This window comes from Choloepus didactylus, chromosome 8, assembly GCF_015220235.1.
Source record: "Choloepus didactylus isolate mChoDid1 chromosome 8, mChoDid1.pri, whole genome shotgun sequence".
Lineage (NCBI taxonomy): Eukaryota > Metazoa > Chordata > Mammalia > Pilosa > Megalonychidae > Choloepus > Choloepus didactylus.
In genome coordinates this window covers 12,368,293-12,391,093 of record NC_051314.1, presented here as the reverse complement: position 1 = coordinate 12,391,093, position 22,801 = coordinate 12,368,293, and the positions used below count along the sequence as shown (strand labels likewise).

The window sequence follows — 22,801 nt, the reverse complement described above, 5'->3', positions numbered from 1 at the left end:
CATGTAATTATGGTGTTTGAATAAACTGACTGTACAAGTTAAATTAGTGTGCTGTAGAAGATATATAACCTGCACCAAATAAACATCTCTTCCCTTGGTCTCACACAGAAGTTGAAGTTTTAAACAGTCAGTATTGTCCTTTACCCTTTGGCCTGATTTGCCTTAGTCCTAACCAGATCTGCTTCCTTCATATCTCTAATTGCAGTCTGGACTCTTTTCAGCTTTTTTAACAGTTGCTGTATGCGCTAATACTGACATTTACATCTGCCAAGCTCTAGCTCTGACTCTAACGTGTCACACAGATACCCAAAGTTCCAGAGACTGACCAGGTCATACACGAACGGATCAGCATCTCAGAATCTGGAGATAGCCATTACAGTTCAGGAACAGATGTGACTGCTATAAGAACTTAGAATCTAGGGACCGTTACAATACGCATTCCCCTGATAAGCTGTTTGCTAAGGTTCAATTCTGAGTTTACACATTGTAGTTCATCCATATTGGTGAGGCATTACAATGTTTGTCTTTTTGTTTCTGGCGTACTTCACTCAAAATGCTGTCTATGGGATCCATTCACCCCGTTGCATGTCTCACAGCTTCATTCCTTCTCACATTTGCTCAATATTCCATTGTCTGCACACACCACAGTTCACTGTTCTGTGCATCAGTCCTGTACCCTTAGGCCACCTCCACCCTTACCTTGTCTTTTAGCTTCATGATTTGGAGGGGGTGGGATAGGGCAGTTTTTCATTTTGATATAAATTTTCTTTATGATTTGAACTTTCTGTGTAAAAAATAAAAAGTTTTTTTTTAAATACGGATCTTAGTTGCATGGATTTGGATCAGTGTTGAGTCATACCACCAGCTCATTCTGTCTCCCCCACCCCACCCTAGGCTAACGCCTACTCTGAATTCTTTTATTGGTAGTAACAGTAGCACACACATGTATGCCCAAGCATGTCCAGTTTACTTGTTTTTGAACTAACGGTATTGTACTGAGACTTTCTTCACTCGGCATGGCTATGGAGTTACCCGTCTCCCATGTAGCTGCAGTTAATTAATGCATTCTCTGTTGTATATCCTGACACTGTGACATTTTATTACATGTTCCTGATGCTGTCTTGAGCATCTGTCACCAGCCATGCTCCCTGGGTTCTTCTAGCCCAGAGTACACACCCTGGAGTGGAACTGGCCTACTGAACTCCCGGTGGTGGGCCCAGCCTTGTGCTGAGACAGGCCCTGCTGCAGGCCCAGGCCGCTGAGAGCCCAGACGTGGTCCCGGGGGACCTGGAGTGGGCACATACAGGGCTGGCTGCTCTTCCCCCCAAACACTCAGAGCCCTAAGGACTTATGTAAACCTGAGTCTGGGGAACATTCCAGAGGCCACTGCTCTGTGAGCAGCAAATCTCGGGTCTCCCAGGCCCGTCTCTCTACCTGGGGCTGGTCAGGAGCCATAACCTGTGGCTCGTCTGAGGGCCCCCTGCAGGCAGAAGCCTCCACTCCTGGGACCAACAGGACCCTCCTCCCTGTGAGGACTCAAGCCAGGCACCGCACGACTGTCAGGGAGTCAAATGAGGGTGCTGCTTCTCTTCTCAGTCCGAGGTGACGCTCACTCCAAGGGAAGGCGCAATTAGGCTGGAGACTCTCCAGGCCTTAGATTTGAACTTCAATACTCAGTTCTTGCATCCCTGGTTCTTGAAGGATTTCTTTACCTCACCACTTCCTACCTCCATGCTGGGCCACAGCTGTTGGCCTCCTGACCAGGAGCTCCCCAAGCGGTGCCTGCAACCCGAGCTCACAACAGGGCCTGGCAAGGGCCAGACACCCACCTGTCCCTTCCTGGCACACCTCACATGGGTGGGAGGGGGCAAGCCCCAGGCATCTGCCCTGCCACCCCAGCCAGGTGCCCTGTTCCTGGGCACCATCTGCCCAGCTGTTAGAGGGGAGCTGCCAGGCCCACAAGGAAACATCCAGGCCAAGAGAGGGAAAGGCCTGCTCAGGTGCTGCTGTGGGGTTGGCACAGGGCCTCTTCTCCAAGACAGACTGTCCTTTGTAGACTGATGGGCGGCTAAGTGCCCAGCTGAGGTGGGGCTCCACGTAACGTGGCCCCAAAAATGTCCCACGCTGGGTGAAAGATGTTTCTTAGTCTCTGTTGCTGCCATACATGACTTTATTTAAGCCTCTGGGCACAGCCCAGACACATAGAGAGCATGAAGGGGAAAGCCTAGGGGGTCTTGGGGCTACTAAAGGAGATCAAATGGCATCTTCAGTCCAGTCCAGCCCCCAGCCCTCCCCGGCCCCAGGAGGGCCTTGGGGAACAACCCTGAGATGCAGCTCAGGCATCAGAGGACCCTGTCCCCCACCACCTGGGCTAGAGAACAGGCCTGGGCAGGCCTGAGAGTCCCAGATACTCTCAGCAGTCAGCAGGGGGCTCCAGTGTATCACCAGCCATTTCCGCTCCCGACCACCTGGAGTCTGCCCGCTGGGTTCTCTTCCTGTGCGCACGCCAAGGGGCCCAGGGCCGCAAACTTGGCTGACAACCCTCACATCTCCATCCATATCAATCTCTGTTCCAGACGCTGAGCCGCCTGCATAGCAGGGACGGATGGTGGGGATGGCGGTCGCTGAGTACACGGCCCCAGGTAGGGTGGGAAACACGGCCGGACCACGGCCCAGAGGGAAGGGACAGCACTCCCCGCAGCTTTGGTACAGCCCACGAGGAGGGGAAGGCAGGCAAGGTGGGTCCACCAGGGCCTGGACCCTGAGCCACAGATCAGCAGAGCGCCCTCAGGTGGCGGCAAGTTTAATGGCAGAGCAGCTTTTACCCTCTCCGCTGGGGGCCAGCTCCCCAAAGTGGGACCAGGGCCAGTCCGGCAAGGAGACACTAAGAACCCAAATCCAGTCAGGAAGCACACATCTGCACATGCACCCACACCGGCACACACACTCACGGACCACACGACACATGAAACAAAGACCCTCCCTGCCTCTGGCCAGAGTCCCACCCACAGGGACTGCGGGATGGGCTGCAGCTCAGTTCATCCAAGGCCCTGCCTCCAGCCACTGGTCCAGGCCGAGGACAGGGAAGAGCCAGTTTCACGTCTAGACCTTGTACAGCGTCTGCAGCAGATTGTGGCGGGCGAAGGAGCAGGATTCCAGGGCGCCATTGGGCCTGTGAGGAGAAAAGAGCCACTGGGTCGGAGAGAGACCGCCGGGGCACTGGGAGCCTGGCTCTGGCTGCGCCTGTTTCCCATCCGGGAAGCAGCAGGTGAGGGCCATTTTTGAGGCTTGAAACATGTCAGACCCTAATCCTAACCCTAATTCTCTAGTCCTCACAACCCTCACTCTGCAAACAGCAGGTGAGCCGCCCACCTTTTGTGCAGTGGGGGGGTGGGGAGAGGGGGAAGGCAGTGCAGGAGGCTCAGCAAGATGGGTAACACCCCCCAAGGCCCAACAGCCAGGGTCAACCTAGAGCTGGGACCTTTGCTTTCCACCAGACAGGCCGGGGCCAGAAGCCCCCAGTGGCTACTGGTGGCTGTGTGAGACTGGACCACTGGAGTGCGGGGCTCAGTGGACATGTGGACAGGCAGAGCCCTTGGAGACAATCCTCCCCAATCCTGGAGCAGGCAAATGGGGAGACGGAAGCCTGAGGAAGACCAGGAGTCAGCTGGGGATCATGCAGCACTTCAGTGAGGGTACAGGAACAGCTTCCTGACCCATCCCTGCTGGGGCCCCAGGGTCTGGAGGCTTCTGCTACTCAACTGTTGCCACTGCCCACTAATGCCCAGAACCCTCCAGGACAAGGCCACAGTTCACAGGTCTCTGGGTACCTTGGCAGCTCTCACAGCAAAGCACCTACCAAGGGAAGGCCTGTGGCCATGGAAGTCCAGCAGAACCAGGCCCCTCAGGCCATGGTGGCTGTGGGGAATGCTGAGAACACAACTGCTCCCAGAAACCACGCCAAGTGCAGGACCTAGACCAGCAGACTTGGACTTGGACACTGGCCTGATCTCTACTGTCTGACCCTGAACAAAATGCCTTAACTGACCCAGGAGCTAGTTTCCTCATCTGGAAGATGGGGACCACTGCGTGTCTTCTGTCCTTCAAAGGAACAATGCTGTCCCTGAGCCCCATGTCTTCGGGTGGGCCAAGGGGACATGGGTGCCGAGAAGTCCCGGTGGTGTGAAGGCCTCTCACAAGTCTGAGCAGGCATCCAGGTCAGCAGGGAGAGGACTCCTGGGGCAGGCCCCTCTTGCCAGGGCCAAGGGCCCACTTACTTGGTCACGAATGCCAGCAGCAGGGGTGCAAGGGCCTTGGGGAAATAGTCCTGCTGCACCATGTGGTTCAGAGCCATCAGGGGGCCGTACAGGTTGGCAATGGCCTTAATCTTGTCTTCACTCTGCAAGAGGAACAGAGCAGAGCTTCAAGGTCAACAGGGCCCCTGGGTCTCTATCACTCAGACCTGCTGAGAGTGCCCCAGTGCCGAGGCCCAGTCGAGTCGGTGGCAACCCAGTGTGAAGACGAAGGCTGCGTAAGCAGACCTGAGTATTGGGGACCCATGAGTGACTGGCCCAGGACCTCAGGTGGGATGGGGGAGGTAGGAGTGAACAGAGCAGCTTCAGGCCCGGGCATGTGCCCCTGCCCTGGGTCTGCCGCTCCTTCCAGACTCACCTTGAGCAGACCCATGTGGATGAGGAGCCTGGTGAGAAAGACGTTGGAGTTGAAGGAAGACGAGCTGAAGGCCTTCTTCATCAAGGCATCTGCAAGAGCAGAAGCAGTGATGGGGCAGGAGGAGTGCTGCAGTGGGGGGCCGGTCAGGGGTTGGGGTACCCAGAGCCCTCCTGCAGACTCAGCCCCAGCCTCCCTGCTCCTCAAGAGGTGGACGGAGGGAGGTAAGACGCGGGCCCAGGGACCAGCTAGCCCAGGGAGGAGGGCTCAGTACATCTACTGCGGTGACACTCGGCCCTTCCCTGTTCTGGCCTCCGTTTCCTCACGCACACAGTGGGCTTATGACGATACCGCTGTGGCCATCTCGGCTGTGGGTTAAGAGAGGCCGACCACCACTGCGGGCGTCTTCAGGTGTTTTAGCAAGTTGGGGGGGAGTGAATGGGGGAAGAGCAGGGAGAGGAGCCGTCGAGGGCCTGCAGGGACTGGCTGTGGACACTGGCTGCTGTCCTAGGCTGTTCTGGAAAACAGAATTCAGGCCACTTGTTCCCACAATTGTCCATGGGAGGGGATCTCGGAGCAGACCCAGAGCCGCCAACCTGACCCTCACCCACCTACCCAGCTTCACTTCCCACCAAACCTCCCTCCCGCCAATGCTGCCAATCCAGGCAAGAGCATCACGCGTTTCTACCCTCTTCCACCCCCTTCTATGTACTGGGCCCCTCACCTGGGCCCTCACCCCGCAGGGCCCCTCCTTGCCCCTCTGCCTAGCCAATCTGATCTACACTTCAAGACTCAGACAAATGTAGTTGAGGAGATAGAGGGTGGGGGGTGCTGGGATGGAGGCAGCCAAGGGAAAAGACAGGGAAAAAGGATCATGATGAGGTTTGCGGAGGGACCAGAGATCCTTGTGAAAGACACGGGCAAAGGAGGTGCCCCAGGCAGGGGGTGCCTCCTGGTGGAGGGGACTGCAGGTGCAGAGGCTCAGATACAGGATGAAGGCTCAGCTCTTCCCCACCCCCACTGGAGCTCTGGCTCCTCAGATCCAGGACTGTGTGCATGGGGGTGGGGGGGTGGGGGCTCATCGATATGAACATCTGGTCTCCCCAGGGTCACTCCTCTCAGCTTAGAACCACACCTGACACCTCCTGCCCACTGCATGATGAGGTCAGAAAGGCCTAAGTTCCAAGTGCATACAGCTGTATGACTTTGGGAAAAGCCCTTACCCTCTCTGAGCCTGTTTCCCCATCTGCCAAAAATGGAGGAGAGCACCCAGGCTGCTCCATTGCAGGGCCATGGCAAGAATCCAAGAGAAGAACAAGTGGGAGGGTCTGGACCAGAGGGGTTATAGTCCTTCATAATAAATGTCATCTGTGGGGGAATAAGAACCTGACCCCTGGAGGGGCAAGAAGGGCTGAGACATTCAGGCCCCACCCAACCCACACTACCTACTGCATCCTGCACAGCTGTCCTCACTATGGCTTCATCTTTGAAGACTGAAGACACCTTCAGGAAGGCAGAGACCACATTCTCAGGATCAGAAGTGTCAGTCTGAGGAGAAAAGAGACAGTGGTTGTGCCCAAGTTTGGGCACACAGGGGAGCTGTGCCCTGGGTTCTGCTGCTGGCTACAAGAGGCCTAGGCAATACATGGGCTTCTGGTGGAAAGGGCAGGTCCTGCTCGCCCATGCTGGCAGGAGACAGGTACAGAGTGGGTGGGTGGGTGAGTGAATGAACATTAAAAATAATTCTCCAGGAAGAATAGTCACTTCAACAAACGGTGCTGAGAAAACTGGATCTCCGCATGCAAAAAAGTGAAAGTGGACCCCAACCTCACACCGTACACAAAAATGAACTCAGAATCAATTAAAGACCTAAATATAAGAACTAAAACTATAAAATTCCTGGAAGAAAACACAGGAAAATATCTTCAGGACTTTGCAGTAGGTAATAAACTTTTAGATTTTACAGCAAAACCACAAGCCAGAAAAGAAAAAATAGACAAAATGGACTTCATCAAAATTAAAACCTTCTGTACATCAAAGGATTATCAAGACAGTGAAAAGAGAACCTACAGAATGGGAGAAAATATATCTGATAAGGGCTTACTATCCAGAAATCCTACAACTCAACAACAGAAAGACAACCCAATTTAAAAAAGGGCAAGGGATTTGAATAGATTTTTCTCCAAAGAAGATACATAGGAAAATGGCCAATAAGCACAGGAAAAAATGCTCAAAACCATTAGCTGTTAAGGAAATGCAAATCAAACCCACAAAATACCACCTCATACCCACTAGGATGGGAATTATTAAAACAAAACAAAATACAGAAAATAAGTGTTGGCAAGGTGATGAAGAAACAGGAATCCTGGTGCATTGTTGGGAATGCAAATTGGTGCAGCTCCAAACTGTGGAGAGTAGTTTGGTGGTTCCTCAAAAAGTTAAACAATTATCATATGACCCAACAATCCAACTTCTAGGTATATATCCCCCAAAAGAATTGAAAGTAGGAACATCAGACCCTAATGTTCACAGCAGCATTATTCACAAGTGACAAAAGGTAGAAGCAACCCAAGTGTCCATCAACAGATGAATGGATAAACAAATGTGACACGTCTGTAATTAAAGGGAGTATTATTCAGCCATAAAAAGGAATGAAGTTGTGATACAGACTATATGAACCTCGAAGACATCATGTTGAATGAAATAAGCCAGATACAAAAGGTCAAATGTTTTACGAACTCACTTATACAAAATAATTAGAACATGCATCTTCATAGTCTCTTAACCAGAGAGCTTTATTTCTTCATCTGGCTTCAGTCAATTGTCTACAGCCCTTTCTTTCAACCTGCAGAGCTTTCCTTTAGCATCTTTTGCAGGGCCAGTCTCGTGGTGACAGTCTCTCAGCTTTTTTGATTCCTCCCTCATTTCTGAGGGACAGCTTTATCAGATAACAGAATTCTTGGTTGGCAATTTTTGCATTCAGCACTTTAAATACGCCACCCCACTGCCTTCTTGCTTCCATGGTTTCAGTGCACTATCAACACTTAATCTGTGTATGTGACACATTGTTTCTCTCTTGTGGCTTTTAGAATTCTCTCCTTATCTTTAGCTTCCAACAATTTGAGTATAACAAGGCACAGTATGGGTCTATTTGGGTTTATCCACTTTGGAGTTTGTTGAGTATATTCCAAGTGTTTGCTCATGTCTTTCATTAAATTTGGGAAGTTGTCAGCCATTATTTCTTTGAATGTTCCCTGTGCCCCTTTCTCTTCCTTCTCCTTCTGGGCCTCCCACTATGCATTTATTGGTACACACGATGGTGCCCACAGGTTCCTCAGGCTCTGTTCACTTTTCTTCATTCTTTTCTCTTTCTACTCCTCAGACTGGATGATTTTTCTTGTTATCTTCAAGTTCATGGATTCTTTCTTCTGTGGCTTCAATCTGCTGTTGACCTCTTCCAGGGAATTCTAAATTTCAGTTACTGTGGTCTTCAAGCTCTGTTTTATTACTTTTTATACTTTCCATCTCTATTGATACTCTTTACATTCATCTATTGGTTGCCTGATTTCCTTTAGCTCTTTTGAGTATTATTTAGGACTGTTTTTAAAAAGCTGTTGGAATGTCCCAGGTCTGCTGCCCTTCACTGATGGCTTCTAACTTTAATCTCTCCTCTGCCTGGGCCACTGTTTCGTGTTTCTTTGTATGTTTTGTAATTTTTGGTTAAAACCTGGAGATTTTGATATTTTAGTGTATTGTCACTGGATTTTAGACTCAGGGGCATCTGTTCCTTAAGCTTGTATCCAGATAGTGTTATGACAGAGCTTTCTTGAATGGCAGGATCTCACAACAAAAAAAGATAAAAGGAAAAAAGAAAACACCTTACCCAGTCTTTGCAGTTTGACCTGCGTGCGTGCTTGCTTCTTCTCTGGCGCTCATCCATCCAGTGAGTCCAGAGAATAGCTCCAGGCCCAAGCACAGGGGCCCGTCCTCATCCCTTCTGAACCCACCTCTCATCTTGGGCATGTACAGGTAGCCCTAGGAATTCCCCCATTCAGGTGGCTCCAAAGGTCTCCTCTTGGCTAAGAAACAGATTCCTCACGGTCCAGGCACTGCACTGTGTGTCCTCCAGCCAGCAACCCCTTGCCCAGGCAGCCTCACTTGACTGCTCTCCCACAGCTTCCTGAAGGAGCTTAGGGAGATGCCTTCTACAAGCAGGGCAAGTTCTGGGTCAGCGAGTCCCTCAGGCCACCACCAGACAGACTGGGCCTGACACACATGCTCCAGGATGTGCACTAGGGCTACTTTGCTCCCTCCAGAACTGGGACCAGGGATCTGCACCGGGAATGTGGGCCAGCTTCATGCTGAGCTGCTGAGGGATGAGGGAAGGGCCAGCCAGGGCACCATGAACGCTTACTGCTTTAAGTAACCTTTTTCTTGATTCTTGATTCAGTGCTTGCTCTACTGCTGCAGTTCTCTAATTGTTTTCTGGAGTTATTTCTCTTCCATCTTGATAGGGGCGGGGCCTTATGTCACCCACACACACTACCAGAACAAATATTAAAGACAAAAAACCATAGAAGTGTACAACACAGAGAGGGAACCCTAATGGAAACTCTGGTCTATAGTTAATAATACATAATTTTGGTTTATCAGTTGTAACAAAGGTGCCACACTAATACAAAATGTTCATAATAGGGAAAACTGTGTGTTGGTGGGGGGCTGTATATATGGGGACTCTACTTTCTGCATGATATTTCTGTAAACCTACAACTGCTCTAATAAAAATAAAAAGTTATCCCTTGCCAAAACATCCGTGAAGACAGGGAAAGTGATTGAACTAGAGAAAGGGGTAGTAATGAACAAGATGGAATTTGACAAAGGATTATGAATACTGAATTTTCATATAATTTTCTTGTCCTTAGTTGTTAGGGTATTAGAATAGTTAGAAGGAAAAAATTGAAATGGAGGAACTGTAACTCATAGCATCCTTTGAAATTCATTATATAGCTACTTGTTAAATTGTAATGTGAAAGCTATACCTATGTGTATATGTTAGATTCCACAATAAGAAAATGACTGAAACTATGGTACTATAACTCATAATCACTTTGGAAACACCCTATATATCCACTAGTTAAATCATACTTTGAATGACATAACCTTTTTTGTATATGTTATATTTCATAATAAGGGAATAACTGAAACTGTGGAATTGTAACCTACGATATTCTTTGAAATTTGCTAACTACTTGTTAAATTGCACTTGGAAAGTTACCACTTTTATGTATATCTGTCATAGTCTACAATAAAAAATATGATAAATTTAAAAAAAAGTTATCCTGTGAACCAGTGATTGCTCCCCTTCTCGTAGTCAAACCTGAAGAAATAATCTAGAATGTAGACAATACTCCATGTAAGGAGGTTTACCTTAACTTTACTCGCAACAGAAAATAGGGTTGGAAAACTATGAAAGGCCATGAGCAGTGGACGTCTACAAGCTCCATCCACTTGTTAAAGGACCTAAGAGTTTTACTGACACAAGAGACTAACAAATGGTGTTAAATGAAAACAGAACACAAAAACATTTATATAAGATAACCTCACTTATCAGGTTAAAAAAAAAGCACAGGAAAAACACATAAAAGGCAATCAGCCAATGAGAGATTTCAAATGGTGTCGAGAGGTCATTTTGGTGGGCATTCTTGTGCACTATACAGGTAACCATTTTTAGGTTTTAATGTATTGGAACAGCTAGAAGTAAATACTTGAAACGATCAAATTGCAACCTAGTAGCCTTGACTCTTGAAGATGATTATATAACAATGTAGCTTATGAGAGGTGACAGTGTGATTGTGAAAGCCTTATGGATCACACTCCCTTTATCCAGTGTATGGATGGATGAGTAGAATAATGGGGACAAAAAACTAAATGAAAAATAGGGTGGGAGGGGGGTGTTTTGGGTGTTTTCTTTACTTTTATTTTTTATTCTTATTTTAACTTTTTCTGGTACAAGGAAAATGTTCAAAAAATAGATTGGGGTGATGATGCCCAATATATGATGGTACTGTGAATAATAACTGATTGTACACTTTGGATGACTGTATGGTTTGTGAATATATCTAATAAAATTGAATTAAAAAAAAAAACTCAACAACAACAGCAAAAGAATAAAGCCTCATATTTGTGGGGGAAAAAAAAAGGCAATCAGCCAAAATGTCAAGCCAACTCTGAGAGCAGGGCCCTGAGCGACTTTCTTCCATTTTATTTCTCTTTATTCATCATTTAACCTCTTCTAGGTTTTCTCATCTGTAAAGTGAGAGTAATAGGGCTGTCAAGAGGATTAAAGAAAAATCATGCCCGAGCACTCAGATCAGCCCCTGGAAGACAGTAGGTGCTTGATAATCAGAATCAATGAATTAATGAATCACCCAACCCAACAAGTAAGACTGGAGCAAGGGCAGCTTCTCGGTGATTAGCAGGTGTCTTCCCAAAGGCAGGACGGCCATTGTTTAGACTGTAATTCCACTAGGAAACAACTCTTCCGCTCACTCACACCATGGGTTGAATGGGGGCTGCTGCCTTCCCAAGGAGATGCTCGCAGCCATGGTGATTAGCCCTGGGCTGGCCCCACCCCACAGACCCAAGCTGGGCCAATGAAAATTCTTCCCTGGAATTTTGGACTTGGGGATCAGAGACTAAAACCTCAGTTCCTCTCTGGAGATGAATACTACAGCCGAGCCCCCAGCTGTTCTAGAAGCAGATGTTCCCACAGAACATGCAGAGAGAAGCCAAGGTGTGTGCATACAGGTGCAAAAAAGTCTCAAGAATATCCTCCAATTCCCATAGAGATGTGGCCAAGCCTGTGCTTCCTGCAGCCTAAGCTCATTCGTGGTGGGGTGTAGTCATCTTCAACCACAGAAGTCTGACAGATGTGCTGGTCACACCCTTTACATGTTCCCTTATTTTAAAAGCAACCACCAGTGGCAGACCAGTCCCCCAGGGGACAGCCTCCTCTCCCAACCCCGTGCTCTACTTGCCCCTTTCTCTGCCAACTTCAGAAGCCATGCCATGGATAGATGTGGGGTCAGAAGTGCTATTACCTGCTGGGCTATCAGCACAGAACTCTTGGGCCCAAGGTGCAGCAGCTTCTCGGGAGAAGGGAAGGCAAGAAAAGTAGAGACGTCTGCGGGAGGTGGGGAGGACAGCACGGGAGCTGGGTCCTGAGGAAAGGGGAGCATGAGTGGCTCCGCAGAGCTCCAAACCCCAACTCCTCACCCCCACTGTGCCCACTCTCACACCCAGAAGTCCACTCCTCACTCTATCCAATCAAGGTGCTAAGTCCAGAATTCTTCCTTCCACTCAGGTGCAGTCCCCAAAAGGGGTGGGGGGTGGGGCGTGCATAGATGCTCCCTGGCTGGCTCCTCGTCCAGGAGCCTTTGGGTGGGGGGTGAGAGGAGCCACCTCTCCAGGACTCCAAGAACCTGGCGCTGTCAAGAGGGTCCTCACCACGACATGCCGTGCCCCAGAAATGACTCAGGACATGGGGCTGAACTGGCATTCCCCAAGGACTAGAGCCCAGCCTGATAAGCACTGCCGACAAGCACCAGAGGCACCCAGAGAAACATTTAAAGTTGAGAAACACCTAGACACGGCCATTTGCTTAACTACTTCCATAAACTAGAAAGGAAGCCAAGTTCAACATGAGTATGGAGACTCTTCAGTCCAACCAAAGTTCCCCAGGAGCTTTATTTGGGAACCTATACGGGAGAATATGAACGAATAAACTGGAGACAACGGCCCTGATGCCACCAGCCATCCTGGCCAAGCAAAGGACCCCAAGTGCCCATGGTGCGTCACAGGCCCAGCCACAGTATCCAGATTGGGGGACTGTCCCTAAGGGTCACCAAGATACTCTGTTGCTGGGAAAAACAAATCTGAACTTTCATTTATGTTTATTTTTATTTTTTTACTCTATTCTTTCAGAAATATTTAGGTATGTTTTATAATACACATTATGCAACTATATTATGTATATCATGGTTGTATAATAACTTATAAAGAGCCCATCCATACCCGGGTAAGTATAGGTTAAACAATTATTCTGGGCTCATTTCCTTTTTCTATTCATCGGAGTGTGCAGCCAAAAACAAGCTTGAGACCACTGCCCCGTGGAGCCCGTGCCTCCCACCTCCCGTGAAGAGGCTCAGGGTTTCCCCGCAGGGACCGGGGTCTGATCCTGGCAAATGATAAGGAGCTCACCCCACGGTTCGGGTCCAAAATCTTCCTTGAGGGTGCAGCCAACTCCTCTCCTTGCCCTCGCTGCTGTGGCTCCTTTTCCTCCTCCTCCTCTTCCTCCTCCTCCTCTTCCTCCTCCTCTTCTCCTTCTCCTTCCTCTTCTTCCTCCTCCTCCTCTCCTTCCTCCTCCTCATCATCCTCACCCTCGTCATCACTGTGGAGGGGAGCCGGCTCGAGCAGACCATCCCCGCCCAGTAGCCACATGGGCTCGGGCCTGGCTTGTGAGTCCCCAGACCCCAGCCAGGCAGAAGGGCATCTGGGGTCGGGAGTGGGCAGCAGCCCCCAGGGTGGGGATAAGGGCTGCCAGGGAGCACTTCATCTGTTTCTCATCACCCAGGGAAGCCCATGCTGTGGGCACACTGGAAACAGGCCCTGACCCTCCTGTCCCTGTTCCATGGAGTTAAAAGAGAAAATCAAGAAAATTCTGCCTTTCACCGTTGGGGTCCAGGGAGAGAATAGTTGTGTTCAGGCAGAGATGCCTGGGGCTGTGCACCCACACCTCACTGACCACAGGAAGCTATGGTTGGCAGGGTTGGGGGGGTAGAGCTGGGGTGCCCCATCCCCCAGAAAAATGCCATTCCATTTCCATTTCCCTGGACTGTGAGCCTCCTGAGGCTCAACCCATCTGTGAACCCCAAGCAGTTCACAGCAGCAGCCCAGGTTGAAGCCCTGAAGAGAGAAGACTGGGCAGCTGGCAGGAGAGGGAGGCTGACGCGGAGGTCAGAGGGGCAGGGAGACGGGTGCCGACTGACTCCCATCGGGCAGAAGCGTGGCTCCCCAGCCACCCTAACCCCTGCCTCCACGTAGGGTCTGCAAACCCAGGAATCCCTGCCCCCTAGCATCCATCTGTCCTTTCCACTGGATTACTCCCATCAGCTGCATCATAAAAGCTCTAGAGCCAGTATGAATTTCGGGAAACAATCCTGAGCCCCACCTCCTCACACATGCGCCCACCTCACACCCCTGTCACTACCCTCCAGCCACACTGGCCTGGCACGTGACAGGGCCTCAACCAACATGCCCTGAAGAAACGAGTGAAGGAATGGCCTGGAGCCAGCGACCCCCTGGGCCACCCAGCCGGAGCTCCCCTACCTGAGGGAGGCCAACACCTCGGCCATGTTGCAGCTGTCCAGCACCTCCTGCAGCTGCTCACAGCCTTCTTCACCCAGGGCGTTGCCTGCACCCGGGGGCAGAAGGGAGGGTCAGGTGGAGGCCTTCTGGAGTTTCCCACCACACAGCGTCTGCGCTCAGCCACCCCCTCCCCGCCCCCGACTACCATTGAGATCCAGCTTCTGCAGCTCGGCCTTGTCCCCCATGGCCTCGGCCACGACCAGGGCAGCATCCCTCCTGATCTCACAGAAGGACAGGTTCAGCTCCTGAAACACGAGAGCAAGGGGTGGGGGCGAACAGAAACCCAGGCCCAGAGACCAGGGCCCACTCTCAAGCCCTGCCATCAACTTTCAGGTCTCAGTTTCCCCAAGTGAGGGCAAGATAGGCTCTGTCCTCCAGCAAAGGGGGTAGGGAAAATAACACAAATGATAAAAATAACAGTATCTACCCAAAGATAGGCCAGGTACAAAGTACCTTTCCTTACTCTGTACTGTAAAAATGTACATCACTCTTCTCCTCCCATTTTAAGTGAGGAAACTAAGGCTCAGAAAAATGAAGAGACTTGCACAAAATCACAGGGCCAGGAATGGAAGGACTGAGATATGAACCTAGACCCACCTGTGTTTAGGCATGCACACATACGCGCACGCACACACACAGTCTCTACCACCCACGGGCCGTGACCCGAGCACACGGGAAGCATGGACCCCAGAGGGCGGACAGGCAGCAGCTGGCCAGGCCCGGGTACCTTCAGTTTGGGCAGGCCCCTGCGGACTGCATCTGCAATGGCCACGGCACCCTTGGAGCGCACCAGGCAGTCCCCGAAGTTGATCACCTCCACCTGCCGCAGAGTCTTCAGGGTCTGCAAGGAGGAAGCAAGGGCCCAGGGTGAGGCAGCAGGCCTGACCTCAGCCCCATCCCAAGCCACCCCACCCTCCACACCCAGTCTTCTTAACTGCCCTGGCTTCCTCCGCCCTCCCTGCCACCCCCTTCCTGACCCTGTGTCCTCTGCCCAAACCTCCCATACCCCATTCCTCAGGGTACAGCCAGAGCCCTTTCCCTGAAGCACAAATCTGACCTGTCACACCCTCCTTAAAATACTCTATGGCTTTTACAGGACAAAGTCTCAAGGAGTTAGCAAGGCTTCAGGGCCTTGCCCGCCCTTCCCTCACCGCCTTCAACCCTCAGTTTGAATCCTGCTAATTCCAAACCAGAACCAATCGAGCAAGGCTGCCTCCTGAGGTTCTGGGCCTCCCCACATGCTGCCCCTCCCTCTGCCCAGAACACCCCTCCCCACCCTCTCTGTTCCAGAGAAAGCCTGCGTGGCCTGCACTGCTCGGCCACAGTGTGCCCTCTTCCAGGAAGCCTGCCTGGAGGCTGAGTGCACGCCCATCCTGTGTGCTCCCAATTCCATGCTCAGCAACCTGCTAACAGCCCACAGCAGCGGGTCCAGCCTTCTGGGGTCACTAGAGGTTCTAACAGAAGCTGGGGGGCCCACCCCACCTGGAAGCCCTGATACACAGCCAGCCATGGCACTCAGAGCCCTGCAGTGTCACTGATTTAGCGCTTCCTTCCCTCCTCGAACTAGGATCTCCTTGAAGGTGGAGACTTCGACTCAACTCTGTGTGGCCTGCTCTTGGTGCAAGACAGGTATTGGTGTTGAACGAATGAATGAGGAAAAGAGACCACAGTCTTGTCCTGTGTAGCCGCTGAGAAAACCAGCATCAACAGCTGGGGTTACGAGGAGGCAGCTCAGGAAAATGGCCGTTCGAACACTCAGAGCTGCCCCAGAAGGGTCAAGACGACCTCATGACATATGACCCTGCTCTGGGAATGTTCAAGTGGGCAGGACGCATGGGGTATACCAGGTGGGGCAGGGGAACAGCCACCTGCTAATGAAGCCCCAGGTTCACTGCAGAGGCTGCAAGAGACCCTGTCTATGGGGCCCCAATCTGGCCCTACCACGCCCACCTCACCTTGGCCATGGCCACAGCCCCCTTCTCAGTGAAGGTGTTGTCGTTCAGGTTGATGACCCGCAGCAGAGGGTTGATGGCGAAAGCCTGGGCTAGGGCAGTGATGCCAGGGTGATTGATCCCGTTCTGTGGCATGTGGACCTCCTCAAGGGTCCTGATGATCTGCGAGGGCAGGAGGGCGAGAGCTGTGAGGTGGGTCCCAAGCCCGGGCCAGGCCCCGCGCAGCATAGCCCAGGGCTGCTGCCAGCAGTGGTCAGGGCAGGGCTGCCCGTGATCCTCTCCACACCCTCAGGAGGGAACCCTACCCAGAGCTGGGAGAGCAGGGGTGGACTGAAGACCAGGGATCAGACAGGCTAAGTGACTGGCTCAGGGTCACACAGCTCAGAAGCTGGAACATGGGTTTCTTAGGCTTCTCTACAATGAGGGGTCTTGGGCTCTGGCCAAGTGGGTGGTCATGGCCCTTCTTTGGATAATGCAGCCACACTTGGCCTTTTTTCTTGGGGTCCATTTAAGTGAAGAGAGGGACAAACCCCCAAGTTTCCAGCCCTGTGGTAGGCTGGTGTGGTCTTGGGGCACCTGGCTGGGAGGGGAGCAAAGAGGGGCAGGGACATAGGCAACAAGACACCTGGCCCCGGGGCTGTGCTGCTGCTCCTGCCCATCTCCCCATCTCCCCATCTCAAGGACAAGTGTGACCTGCTCCACTTCTGGACCCCCCAGCAAGCTCTGCTTGGGCCAGACAACAAGCCAGGCAACAGGCAGCATGCCCACTGCTCTGGCACCACCACTCCCCACCCTGAGCCCCGGAGACACAAGGGCTCAGAAGAGCCTGCCTGCCTGGGGCCTTGCACTAACCAGAAGTGGCACTAACAGCAATGGTTGAGCGTGCAACTGCTGGACACACTCAACAGAGATTCTGCCCATGCTAGGAAGAGCTGACAGGCTCAGATGGCTGGAGCCACTTGCCCTCAGTCTCTTGGCTCTGTGCCGGGGCTGGGATTCAGCCCGCTTTGGAGCACTCACCCCAAAAGCTTCTGCCAAAGCAGTGGCTCCGTCGTTCTCCAGACGGTTTCTGCCAGCCACGAAGACCTTCAGGGCCAGCGGCTTGCCCTGGGCACTGGATTTCCGGTGACACTCAGTCAGAGCTGCTGCCAAGATCTGTGGGGGGAAAGACAAGGGGCCCAACCATGGGCAGGAGGCCCTTCTCCCCAGTGCAACATCTCTGAACCAGCCCTCAACTGGTCTTCAACCCAGTGTGGTGGGTAAGGACATGGAGCTGTGCAAAAGCACGAGGGCCATACCTCCTGGGGGCCTGGCACCTTACAGTTCACAAAGAGCTTTTACATCTACCACTTCTCCTGTGGGGCCTGACTTCATTTTAGAGATGGGGAGACTGAGACCTCCTGAGGGAGGGGACAGGCCAACACTGAGGGGACCAAGCCTAAGCCAGGTACACAGGGAGGCACCTCAGTCGGCACATTTCACCCTCACAAGCCCTCTGCTGGGGGGACGGGGGCCAGAACCTAATCTTCCAGTTCTTTTCATACCCCCATGTCCTAGGGGAGCTGGTGAGGAGATCACAGCCCAGCTGCACTTGCCTGGCAGGTGCCTGCACCCAGGCCAGCCAGACACAGCAGGGATTCACCTGCTGGGGAAAAAAAACTAAAATCCAGCTCTTGGTCTGGTGCCAGGAGGAAGCTTCTATCCCAAGTGCACCAAGAGAATGAGTGTTAAAATGCTGACTGGTCAGGGGCTGTCAGAGGGCCCCCAGTGAATGTGACATAAAAGACGCACCAGCAAGTGCATGTGGGAGGGAAATGACATCTGTGGGGCATCTGGTAGGTCCTGAGCATGCTCAGCAAGGTGCTTTCACACCTCCTTCAACTTTCCTGGGAGGCAGGTGGTACGAGCCTAACTTTACAAATGAGGAAGCCGAGGCTCAGAGTGAGTGAATTGGCCAAGGTCACACAGCAAATGTGCAGCAGAGCCACGATTTGCAGCCAGGTTTGCTGGTCTGACCCCTAGGTCATGACTGTGTCCACCACTCTGCCCTTGGGGAACATAAAGGCCACCACCCCTGCCTGACTTGGGGGCAGGGGGCAGACAGGAGGGGTGGGTTGTGCAGATGCGCTCAATGCAGAGGCGGCAGATTTCCACCACAGACCAGCTTCTGGGGGGGGGGGGTCTCCCAAGAGGTGGCAGCAGCCTGTGCTGGCTCACCCCATTCTCCCCAATTCCCCTCTGGAACCACCAGGGTGGGGGGCTCGGTCCAATTTGGGTATAGACTCTAAGTTCCCTGAATACATATTAGCTCGAGGGCTCCCCTGAGGGCCTGACCACAACTCACTCTAAATCCTCTGCCCACCCCACACCCGCCATTCCCATAGTGCTTTGTACACAGAATGCACTTTAGACATCCTGGTTGGAAGGAACAGATTCCAAAGGACCTGGAAGCTTTGGTTCAAGGCCCAGGCCCTGGTGCCTGCAGCTCCTGGGAGGTGCAGAGCAGCAAGGCAGGTTCTCGAAGGCCTCGTCAAATTGGCAGGGAGGGAGGCAGCAATGGGAGGGCCCCATCAAGTCAAATTCCAGAGCTGAGATGGTATTTGACCCATAACTGTAGGGTTTAAAACTATTTGTTTCCAACTCAGCCCACCCCCTCCAGCCGACAGGGATGCTGAAGCACGTTACAAGAACAACTCCTCAGGCTTGCCCACGCATCTCTATTCTGGCTTGGGCTGGACCCATTTTCTGTGCTGATGGAAACGATTTTATGAGGACTCAACACACGGGCAGCTTACTGCCCAACACTGAGATGAGCTGGCCCCTTGCTCAGCCCACCACCCATGCCCCGGGAGCAGTGCTGGCTGAGACGGGCCTCTGCGCTGCCTCCCATGCAGCCACTCTGCTCCTCGGCCTGGGGCACCACGAGCTTCACTCAGGCTCCTCCCGCCGGTCTGATGAAGGCTCAGATGCCACACTCCTCGTACACTGGCTATGTGATCTGGGGCACGCCACCCTACCTTTCTAAGCCAAGTTTACGCGACTGGCAAAATGGGGATAACACCACCCACCTTGCAGTGCAGGTGGGAAAATTAAGCTAATGCATGTAAGAGGCGATGGCCCCACTGATGTTAATCCTCGTGGCCCCAGCTCCCTTTTTTCTCTTCCTGCTGAGCAGTGGCTAGGTGGGGGCAGGGGAGGATTGGGACTCAGTGTTTCTCAACCCTGGGGCTAAAGAGTCAGGATGGAAGAAGAGAAGGATCATAATCGTGGCCGACAGCCCTTGGTGCAGGTTCTGGGAAGGAGAGGCTCCCTTCTACGGTGACTGGCCTGACTTTCTGGCAGGACCCGGGGGTGGGGGTGGCATCCAGGGCAAGGCCCTGTCCTCCTTCCACAATCTCTTCTGTGCTCCCTTGCCTTGCACACGCACCCCAGGCCTTGCCCTGGGCTTGGCCAGCTGTTCTGAAGAGGCCCCAAGTCCTGTGCTTTGCAGAGCCAGCAGGTTGGAGCATGGATGCAGCACTGTCTCCGTGTTGCCAAGGCAACACGAGAACCGTGACCGGTTGCTTGGCAGCCCCACTCTCACTGACTCCACTGCCTCTCCCCACTGGCCACCAGTTGCTGCCCTGGAGGCCTTTCCCCTTTGAAAAGAAACACTGACAAGCCAGTCATCCCAGATGGTGGGTAGCTAAGGGGCCCACAGGAGGTGCTGGAGCACATTCTTCAGGCAGGTTTCAGGCAGATATGAGTGCAGCAGGGGACTGAGCAGGGAGGTTGTGGACAAGGAGGATGGGGAGGAGAGAGGCCAAGCACCCACCTTGCCACCGCCGATGCCCATGCCACAGTTGTTGAGCCTGAGCTCATGCAGGGTGAAGCAGGCCGAGCTCTTGAGCAGGGACTCGAAGCCTCGCACGCCATCGGGCCCGAATGCGTTGTCACTCAGGTCCAGCTCCACCAGCTGGGCCCCAGCTGTGATGAGTCCCTCCCCGAGTGAGATCTGGGCACAGAGGGAGTGCATGTCAGTTTCACAGACACTTGCTAGGTGCTACTTCAGTGGCAGGTCCAGGGCCCTGTGTTCAGAGGGCACCCAGGCTAGTGGAGGACGGCACACAGACCATTTCAGTTCAGAGTTGTCCATATTACAGACCCACGATGGGGAAACCCTACAGAGAGTGCATAACTCAGCTGGGGTGGGCTGGGGGTTGGAAGACAGGTTATGTGGAGGTGAGGGAGTCAGGGAAGGCTTCCTGAAGGAGGTGGCATTTGAACTCAGTCTGGATGAAAGTCAGCCAAACATTAGGCAATCTCAGGAAGTGGTGAAAACATGAACAAAGAGATGAAAGCAGGAAATAGCATGTGGTGTGCCTGGGAGCAAGCATTCAGCTGACTCCAGGAGAGGCTGAGGTGTGGGGTTTGGCTGGAAGGGATCAAAGCAGGCAAGAGCCTTCAATGCCAGGCCAAGAACTGTGAACTTAAGCATGAGAGCAATGGGCTTTGAGGTGGGAGAGGGATCTGGAGGAAACCTGCCCCTGAACCTGACTGATGGGCCTGGGGAGCCTGGAGGCCATGTCCCACCCAGGGGTGTAATGCATCAACCCACACGATAGGAGAGTGCCGGCCAAGCAGTGGTGGTGGAAGAGGCACGGGGCAGCCTGGACAGATGGGTGGGAAACCTGCACAGGCTGGGGGTTCATGGGATATGCAGGAGGAGGGGGGACACTGCAAATGCCTCCAGGGTTATAGTGGTGACTGGGCAGGTGAGGGTGCCCCTCTCATGCCACAGCCCAGGAGTGGATTTGGGGGATGATGCCTAGGTCTCCTGAGAGTATAGTGTATGGATGAGTATGGTGTATGGATGAGTGGAGGAATGGGGATAAAAACTAAAGGACAAACGGGGTGGGATGGGGGGATGATTTGGGTGTTCTTTTTTCACTTTTATTTTTTATTCTTGTTCTGGTTCTTTCTGATGTAAGGAAAATGTTCAGAGATAGACTGTGGTGATGAACGCATAACTATGTTATCATACTGTGGACAGTGGATTGTATACCATGGATGATTGTATGGTGTGTGAATGTATTTCAATAAAACTGAATTTAATTAAAAAAAAAAAAAAAGAATACCTCCCTCAAAGCTTGAAGAAATGAACTGCAAAAATTCAGGTAAAACAATTTGCACGGTAAGACTCCTATAGCAAATATCCAACAAGAAAGTTTCCTTCATCCCTTTTCCAGCTTGAAGTCTTCCAGGCTGGATGTTAACCTCACCTCCTTTCCAGGGACTTCCTTAATATCCCCATGTTCACCCCCATTGCCACCTCACCCAAGGAGCCCTGCCTCAGGGCCCCCACCATGACCCCCGTGACACCAGATGACCCCAATAGTGCGCTTGGGACTGGGGGCTCCCGCTGCGAGGCTATGTGCAGGCATCTCTGGAACCGCAGTGCTGGTGGCCCAGCTTGAGCAGGGCAAGGGACTCAATGACCAGGCTAATGGCACCCAAGAACCTGCAGCGTGGAACCTGCCACATGCCAGGCCCACCCACTCCTCTTCAGCCCCGAGCAGGCCGTGTTCTGTTCCATGTGATTCCCTCCCACCCCCTTCCACACACACATGTACCCTGAGGGGCTGGGAGCCTGACATAAGCCACCTGAGGCCCAGGAATGTGGGAAGGGGAAACTGAGGCAGAGGGAAGGCACCCATGGGGGGAACCACAGCAGAAAGAGAGATACAGAGAAAGGGAGGGTCCAGAGAAAGATGGGGGCAGCCCCACGGGCTATCTGCAGACGGAACAGAAACCCCAGGGCACAGGGCAGGTGGGTGCCAGGAAAAGGAAGGAGAGTCACGGAGTGGATGAAACCCAAGTGGGTGTAAACCACACAGCTCAGGAGTGAACCCTGGGAAGCCTCAGTCCCCGCTGTCCTTCCTCCCATTTGGGCCATCAATCTCACAGGGTCCCCAAGTCCTTACCCTGCCCCCAATCTGTACCCTCCCTGCTGCCCATCAGGACACAGGACAGATGCCATGCTCGCCCACCTCCTGTTTCAGCAGAGCCCCTCAGGGCTTAGCTTAAGTCACCAAAAAGAACAAGGAGTGAGAAACGTCCCAGAAAGTGCCCAAGGTGGGGGCCTGTGCCTGGGGGAGGGGAGCACCCACCTTGTCCACTTACCAGGGCTGGGGGGATCTCAGACCTCAGTCTCCCAGTGAACATGTCACTCCAGTGGCACCGCTTTGGAAGGAACAAGGAAAAGGCGAGTCAGACAGAGGTTCTTCACTACCCCCTCAATGGCCGGTGGACAGCACACCAACCTTGCGGACTTGGAAATACCAATTCACCTTGGGCCATCAGTGAACAGCTGGTGGGACCTGGAGGCCCATCCTCAAGTCAGGCAGCCCCCAAGGCTGTGTCCTGGGGTGGACTCAGCTGAAATGTCTGGAAAACCCTAATCTGCCTCACCATCTGATATTCCAGGAGGGAAATCAGACTCAGACAGAAAAGACCAGTCCAGGCCCCAAGGCAAAGCAGTGGTGGAATAGGGACCAAGAGACCAGACCCCTGGACTGGAGCTCCTTTTCTACACCAGAGTCCCTTGGGGGTGGGCAGAGGGGGCATGTGACATGATTTGGGGTCTCAGGGGGACATGAAGATAGACAACACAGGATCCAGAGAGGACATGACTCTCTTTTTAAGTTTCTTTTCAACCCTCTGACCACAGCAGGAGCCAGCCTCCACTCGGAGCCACTGGCCTTTCCCACCTCTCC

General features: G+C 52.6%; 1 protein-coding gene across 1 annotated transcript in view; it reads right to left on the bottom strand.

The window, feature by feature from the left end:
- Nucleotides 1-578: 578 nt before the first annotated feature.
- Nucleotides 579-22,801, bottom strand: part of RANGAP1 (Ran GTPase activating protein 1) — a 37,176-nt gene continuing 14,953 nt past the window's right edge. The window contains exons 4-16 of the mRNA XM_037845000.1: nucleotides 22,209-22,268; nucleotides 19,861-20,040; nucleotides 17,067-17,201; nucleotides 16,050-16,208; nucleotides 14,822-14,935; nucleotides 14,240-14,339; nucleotides 14,056-14,140; nucleotides 12,928-13,117; nucleotides 11,769-11,888; nucleotides 6,114-6,216; nucleotides 4,672-4,760; nucleotides 4,278-4,399; nucleotides 579-3,172 (exon numbers count right to left, since the gene is read on the bottom strand). Coding sequence (XP_037700928.1) covers nucleotides 3,103-3,172; nucleotides 4,278-4,399; nucleotides 4,672-4,760; nucleotides 6,114-6,216; nucleotides 11,769-11,888; nucleotides 12,928-13,117; nucleotides 14,056-14,140; nucleotides 14,240-14,339; nucleotides 14,822-14,935; nucleotides 16,050-16,208; nucleotides 17,067-17,201; nucleotides 19,861-20,040; nucleotides 22,209-22,268 — 1,527 coding nt within the window. The 3' untranslated portion in view covers nucleotides 579-3,102. The remainder of the gene's footprint in view (nucleotides 3,173-4,277; nucleotides 4,400-4,671; nucleotides 4,761-6,113; nucleotides 6,217-11,768; nucleotides 11,889-12,927; nucleotides 13,118-14,055; nucleotides 14,141-14,239; nucleotides 14,340-14,821; nucleotides 14,936-16,049; nucleotides 16,209-17,066; nucleotides 17,202-19,860; nucleotides 20,041-22,208; nucleotides 22,269-22,801) is intronic.